Source organism: Corylus avellana, chromosome ca5 (genome assembly GCF_901000735.1).
Source record: "Corylus avellana chromosome ca5, CavTom2PMs-1.0".
Classification (NCBI taxonomy): Eukaryota; Viridiplantae; Streptophyta; class Magnoliopsida; order Fagales; family Betulaceae; genus Corylus; species Corylus avellana.
Window position 1 is genome coordinate 7469557 of NC_081545.1, and position 8023 is coordinate 7477579.

At 36.7% G+C, this 8023-nt stretch overlaps 1 protein-coding gene across 1 annotated transcript in view; it reads right to left on the reverse strand.

Annotated features, from left to right (window-relative positions):
- LOC132180768 (G-type lectin S-receptor-like serine/threonine-protein kinase At4g03230) overlaps positions 1–3715 on the reverse strand; it is an 8348-nt gene extending 4633 nt beyond the window's left edge. Inside the window, exons 1-5 of the mRNA XM_059593708.1 lie at positions 2341–3715; positions 905–1066; positions 610–821; positions 317–527; positions 48–178 (exon numbers count right to left, since the gene is read on the reverse strand). Of these exons, the coding sequence (XP_059449691.1) occupies positions 48–178; positions 317–527; positions 610–821; positions 905–1066; positions 2341–3625 (2001 nt within the window). The 5' untranslated portion in view covers positions 3626–3715. The remainder of the gene's footprint in view (positions 1–47; positions 179–316; positions 528–609; positions 822–904; positions 1067–2340) is intronic.
- Between the last annotated feature and the right edge of the window lie 4308 nt (positions 3716–8023).

Here is an 8023-nt window from a genome sequence, read left to right on the forward strand (position 1 = left end):
AAACCAAAGTCAGAAATCTTGGGGTTCATCTCTTCATCCAGCAGAATGTTGCTTGTTTTCAAATCTCTATGAATGATTCTCAATCTAGAATCTTGATGAAGGTAAAGTAGCCCTCGAGCGGTTTCTAAAATGATTTTAAGGCGTATCTCCCAGTTCAATAACACACATAGTGTTCGATCTTACATACCATTTTACATTTCAGAGAAAAAAAGAAAAAAGAAGAAGAAGTTATTGACCATCTGCAGCTATTTTAAATTGGAAGTGCTCATATACTTATGTAGTTAAAAAATTAAAAGATTCAAGTTCGGAAGCTAACCAAATAAGAAGGAGTCTAAGCTTTTGTTGGGCATATATTCATAGAGTAACATCTTTTCATCTCTATCAATGCAGTATCCCAAAAGTCTAACAAGATTCCTATGCTGAAGTTTGGCAATCAACAAAACCTCATTCTTAAATTCTTCTAAGCCTTGTCGTGAACCCCTTGACAGCCTCTTTATAGCAATCAGTTGTCCTCCTGGAAACTTACCCTGAGATATCCATAACCATTATTCCTATTTAGCCATAAAATTCTTTAGGGAGTTTCTTGATTATGAGGAAAGAGTTTTTTACCTTGTAAACAGGCCCAAACCCTCCTTGTCCAAGCTTATTTGCCTCGGAGAAGTTGTCGGTAGCAGCTAGTATGCTTGCCAAATCAAAAAATGGTACATCTATGCCTTTTTTATCTTCTTCTCTGAACTCAACTGAGTCTATAAAATCTTTGATATGTCTCTCAGTGTCGTACAACTGCAATGCGATCCTTCCCTGATTACTTCCCCTGTTATCTGATTTCAAAAGACAATTTAAAATCAGCCACTTGCAATCTAATGGAAGAAAGCTAAAATACGAATTGATGTCTGCTAGTTACCTTGTCTATTGGCCATTCGTCTTCTTTTCAGAAAGAATACGGAACAAATTATGCATAAGATGACAATTATAGTTGCAATAGTCCCCAGGAAAATAAGATATGATGGCTTATTCTTCTTCTTCTTCTCTGAAGTCCCTTCATCAGGCCCAGGGGAAACAGAGACTGCAGTGAAACAGAACAATACGCAAGGTAGAAATTCATTTCATACGCACACAAAAACACAGTAGATGACAGAGGGAGATGCTATGGCCAAGAAGGGTCATTTTTATTGTGAGCTCTGTAATTCAAGGTGGTACACCAAAACATGGACAACAACAAATACCTTTTTCTAGTTCTACAACGATCGCTGTTTGAAATCATTGGCAAATGTTAAGTGGGTGGCAATCCGTAAATTTGTCCCATGGATCAGAAGCCACCCAAAATTGGGTGGGAAGAAGGTGAAGTTTCAAGCGTATTGTATCTGAAATTATCATAATCACTGTACAATACTACATCACATGTTATTGTCTAATTCCTTTTTATTCAAAAGCATTAATCATCTCGTGTCAGGCAGACATCATGACAGAGCGGCAAGGATTTTCCCACAGAACATCTGTTGTCTTTAAAGTATCTCAGTCAAGCAAATAGTTTAAAAATTAGGGGTAATTACCTTTCCCCTTATCAACTAGAATGCATTGTCACTTTATCCCATGTATTAATAACTCTACTATCCGACACCATCAAATTACCATTTTAGGCCCAAAACTCTCCTTCCGTTAGGCAAAGGCGTTAATGTTAAAGTAATGGTTAAGTGATTAAATTTATTTCTTTCTATCAGCTTAAACTTTTGGAATAACTGGTAATTAATATGGTATTAGAGAAAAAGGAAACGTGGTGGGCCCATAACTCACGGGACAAGTGGTAGTTTAACATGGTATCAGAGTCAAAGGTCCTGGGATCGAACCTTGACCCCTTCATTTGACCCCCAATTTCAATTAAATATTCCACGTATTAGCCCTCACCTATAAAAAAAGAGCTTAAGCTTTTGGGATAACTGGCAATTAACAGTTAACCCAAACAGTCAAAGTGACAATGCGGTATAGTTCATGGGGGCAAAGTAACCGATTGACTGTCTGAGTTAACGCATTTGACTGACGGAATGGGGGTTTTTGACACAAAATAATAGTTTGATGGGGTTGGATAGTAAGGTTGTCAGTTCATGGGGACAAAGTGACAATGCGTTGTAATTGATGGGGAAAAAAGTAATTATCCCTAAAAATTATAACTCTTCATTAACTAATTTTAAATCATAACGCTACATCACCTTATATAAGTCTACTAACTTAACTTATACATTAATCATCTTGTGTCAATATGCTATCACCACCTCATTGGAGATTGTTCAGAAAATACTTCAAAAAGGTTACCAAATACATTGAAAAGACATGGAGTGTTACCTATACCAGAAGCTGCCACCCGGAGAAAGAGGTCACGGCCACCTGTGTAATTCTCCGAGAGATTATCAAGATCCCCCCAAATGCGGCATTTACCTTGTTTATCAGATCTCTGTAGTACGTTTTCATCGTATGAATAAGCTTGACAGCTGCAGTCGCGAAGGCAGTCATTTGCACAATCTGTTTCATTACGAACGTGAAATAAATCCTTCGCCTTTCCCACTTTCATCATCTTCAGGCTCAGGAACCTGTCTCTTCTACCATTCTCACCACATATGGGTGAAATTGAAACCCTTTTGCACCCATCAGAAAAATCCCCTGAATTCCATTTGTTTGAAGATTTTGGCTCAAACCCAGGAAGACACTTGCACAGCTTCCTAGTCCTACTATTGCAGCTACCAAAATTTCCACAAGCATTGTACACACTGCATCTGTGTCTTGGCTCGAACCAAGACAAAATCCACGACTCTGTCTTGACGTTTACCCGGATAAAGTACTGTATCTTCCCCAAGTGATCCATAACCAGCCTCATATCCCGATATTCATAAGTGAAAACTTCTGAAAATATCGCAGCGAGTATGTCATGCGTATTGGAGTCGATGAAATCACCCGAGACCGTGCTTGCCCAGTACAAGATTGACCCTTCTCTCCGGATTATATATTGGTTTGGTTCATCTTGATCTTGCTGGAACGTGAAATGCCCCAGTCCCGGATCGTCACTACTTTTCCACGAAGTCAACACCATGTTTGTATCCATCTTCATTCCGGGAAGAAATGTGTCAGTTGGATCATCAAAGCTTTGCCAGATCACTGTATTGTTACTTGGACCTTCTTCCGTTAGAACCAGGTTCCCAGAATCCTGGAGCTTCAATATCCTGTGGGTATATGACGAATTTCTTAATCGTCCGGTCGACCAGTAACTCTTGTTATTTCTATCTAAGACCTTGGCGTTGCCATCTCCTGCAATTGCAAAAACTCCATTGAAATTGCCGAGTGGCTTGTCGCGATTAGCAACCCATACAAAAGTTGTTGAATTCAAGTACCATATCCCAACGTATCTTCTCATATATAAGCTTCCATTTGGAGTAAAGAATCCGAGCACGAATCTTCCTCCAGCAGAAACAAGTGTTTCTCCTTGGAAGTCACTAATGGAGCTGTTCCATGTTATAGTATCTCTTGCAGAGCAGAGAAAAGGAAAACAGAACAAGAACAAGCAGAGGATTTTAATCAGCATGTCGTTTACAGTAACCATCATTTGGTTGCCACTACAATAGCTCGAAGACTTCATGACCACAGCAAGTACGTACGAGTTCTTTCAATGGCCAACTACCCTGACAGTTGACCTGGTCGTATTTCAATGTGCATGGCCATTGTTAGCACAAAAACAACAGAGGGCGAGCACATTTAGCAATGGCAAATGGCCAATAATGTGAATTATTGAAATGTAAGGGGCAGTTGAGCCACACAAAATATATTCATTGATTCTTTATTATAAAGCCAAGGTCAAGGTCGTCGAAGCAAAGACAAAATAGAATGAGTGGCTCAAAACTAAAAATACATAAATGAAGTGGAACATAATCACACACGTTTAGAATACGTCAAAATTGCATCTAGACTATTTTTAGAGTAAAAAAATTAAAAAAATACTTTTAGAGTTCTAACTACATAAACCAGCTTTTTGTTTGGTACACTTTTTTGAATATTAAAATTATTTTTTAAGCATTTTAACACAATTTTAAATAAGTTCTTATTCAGTGTGGATCATGATATCCATTGCCCATAACACAAACCCTTCTAGGGTAACAAAACACATAGCAGGATAAATTGAATAAATAAGTAGAGAAAAATGAGATTCATAGAGGAAACTTACACATTTTGACAAATAAAAGTTTGAAGATAATTTTTTTGCTTCCCTTTTATTTACCAAACATGGATTTAAATACTACAATAGACTTTACTCACGTGGATAACTGTCATAGAAAGAGAGTCCTACCAATTCTCTTAATGAAAGTACTTTATTGGAATAAATTGCTACTCTATCTCCCACTTGGAGAGTCTTTTTATTCTAATACTAGTACTATATATTACTATCCTAAAAAGGTTTAATAACCCTCAAAATTTATGATTACATCATGAGAAATGCTATTTCATATACCTTTATTCCTCTTCCATCCTTCTCCGTTAACGTGACATTAATCCACCATTGGATTTTTTATTCTACTACTATGGTACTGTCCTAATAGTTGATAAGGGACTGCTACTCTCCTGCATTCACTCAAAGCTAACTTTGCTATCAAAGACTTAGGTCCATTTCATTTCTTCCTCGGCATGAAATCTATTACCACAACAGATGATGTCCTTCTCTCACAACAACGCTACATTCTTGATCTCATCCACAAGAGTAACATGTCATAAGTTAAACTTGTCAAGACTCCTATGTCCACCACACACGCTCTTTCCCTCTTCTCCAGCGATCAACTCTCTAATCCCACTTCCTATTGCATCCTTGTCGGTGTCCGGCAATATCTATCACTTACTCAAACCGACATCTCTTTTGTCATCAACAAAGTTTCACAATTCATACATCGACCCGCCTCTCTCCATCTACAGCCTGTGTAGCGTATCTTGTGGTACCTCAAATCTACTATAACTTATGGCTTGCACCTCGCGAGTCTCCATCCCACACCCTACAAGCCTTCTCCAATGCTAACTATTCTAGTTGTCCAGATGACAGAAAATCCACACATGCGTTCTGCGTATTTCTTGGCCCCAATCTCATCTTCTGGTCCTCTCTCAAACAATGGACAATCGCCCACTCCAGCGCTGAATTTGAATATCGCACTCTTGCCACCACTGTCGCCAAACTCATATGGCTTCAATCCATGCTTTGCGATCTTGGAATATTTCTCCCTCCACTGCCTACTCTATGGTCTGACAACATTGGTGCCACATACCTTATTGCAAATCCCACCTTCCATACTTGTATCAAGCAGATCGAAATCGATTTTCATTTTGTTCGTTACAAAGTTGCCTCCAAAATACTTTTTGTTAGCTTCTTCTCCAACAAAGATAACCAGGTCGACATCTTCTCCAAACCAACCTCTCCTTTCTTTGTCATGCGTGCCAAGCTCCACGTCATGTGCCTCATGTCTCGCTTGCAAGGGCGTAATGAACAAGAGTAATTCTATAAGTCCTTCTTGTGTCATTCTAAAAATGAAGTGGCTTTTAAAATTACTATTTGATCAAAATTCAATAATGATCAATCACAAGACCAATGATGATTTGAAGAGGCACGTCATTATTGGAGGAACACAAGAGGGTCTTGTAGCATTACTCAATAAACAAACACACACTGAACAAGGAAATACTTCCCACATGAAAGCTCAAGCAATGGTCAATTCCTCAACAACGCAAATTCAATTTAATCAACATCAATGGCTAGCATTTGATAAGGAAATCAAAATTAATTATGTATTTTATTTCCCTTGTAAACCATCAAGCATCTTGTATAAATTGAGTATAGATGAATAAAATCAGTGCGAAACCAAAATACCTTGTAAAACCAATCCTTTAATTTTCCACGTTCAATATTTCATTAATACAAGAATTTCTAGTATTATATATTTGAGGAAAGTCCACACACGTGTGTGTGTATATATATATATATATATATATATATATATATATATAATCTCCTCAAACTATCATTCAATTGACAATGTCCTCCTCACCCATTTTTTAAACTATTAAAAACTGTCAATGTTCTCCATAATAACGAAAAGAGAAATGATAGAGCCACAACTTTTTTACACAACTTTGCTCAACTTTTCTCTTATGTGATTATTTTTTTATTTGGTATTTTTTTTAAAAAATAGATGATATTTTTCTTAAAAAAAAAAAAAAATGGTAATTAGTTGTGTCCACTTGGTGAGGGAGTATGTGGCTGGCGGTATAGGCAATGGTCAAGGTCGTCTTTCAACTTTAATACCTGTCCTCATCATCATCTCCTTCCAAGAAGGAACATATATATTATTATGATTCCGTGGCTTAATTTCCAAAATCCCCGTGAAGATCGACAACTGCTCTCAGTTTTTCCACCCCCACAAAGGTAAGAGTATACTGGTCTTCGAAGTCAAAACATGGCCTTCCAAAATCTGCATGCCAACAGTACTTGCTAGCCGCCTAGCCCCACATCACATGAATGAGATGTGCATCCAAGTACACTCCACATTGGAGTGAATGAATCCCACAATTTATTCTATGTGAATAAATCTGCATGTGTTGTGCAATAAATCATTAAATAATTAACACAACTAATTTATTCTATGTGAAATATATATGTCTACAAGCAGAGACGATTAAGAGTACGTTTGAGATTTCGTTTGAAAAATATAGTTTTTGGGTAAAAACTTCATTTTTAAGCTTTTGCCAAAAGTGCTTTTGACTTTTTGGACCCTCAAAAGCGCTTTTAATTTTTTTACTAAATGAATACTTTTTTCTTTAAACAGACTTTTTGAGTGTTAAAAGCACTTTTAAGCTCCTCAAACGCAATCCCAAACAAACCCTAAGAAAACATCTATTAATCAAACGTGGAGAAAGAATCTAAACGGGAACTTTTTTTTTTTTTTTTTAAACATATTCTCTAACTATAACACACAAAATATAGCATGAGAAAATAAACTCTTCATATGCATGTGAGTTTAAGAGTGTGTTTGGCATTGCGATTTCGTAAATCAGAAGTACAATTTTAAGCAAGCAAAATCATAGGGAATGAATTGTTTAGGAGTGCATTTTTAAATAATTGCGGTTTGAAAATGTAGAAAAAATTGCGTTTTAAAATTGCAGGCCAAGAGGTGCATGTGTGTTTAAAATACATGATTTTAAAGGCTAAACTACAATTTTAAAGGTTAAACTATAATTTTATCAAACGCTTATATTTACAAAAATGCCCCAAGTTGACTTAGTCAGCGTGCATATATAGTATCAATTGTGGGCCTATGGCGTGACATGGGTGAGAAAGACATGAAAATGATCACTTTAGGCATTCAAATTCTAGTCTTCTAGAATAAGCAAGCTCGAATAATAAAATCAATTCAAATTTATTAGCATGAACCAAAACTAAAACTATATTTAATAGTTAAATATATAATTTTAATTGAAATGACAAGCTAGCTGCCAAGTAAACGTCAAGGTCGTCTCCCTCTTTAATTTTTTCACTTTCTCAGAAGGAATACAGCAAAAACGTAAAAAATAAATAAAAATAAAAAGCTTTATAAATTATTGCTAAGTACACCATCTATATTATTATTAGTTACATACATCCCATATAAAATATCTAGGTTAAGATCAATGAAGTCTGAATAGCCAGTTAAAATGTTTTGGAGTCTAACTAAAATGACTCGATCTTGTTGAAAATGATAATTATAATTCTACAAGAAAAACCCTCATTAGCGACCAAAAAAATAGCGGCGACACTAAAAGTCGCCGCTAATGACCCGTCATTGGCGGTGACTTTTAGGTCGCCGCAAATAGTGGCCACTAATGATGAGTAAATAGTGGCGACTCTAAGCATCGCCGCTAATAACATGATAAAAAAAAATTAAAAAACAATTAGTGGCGACAGCGGCACAGCCGCTGATGAGGGGTCAATAGTGGCGATTATGGGGTCGCCACTATTGAGAAGAGA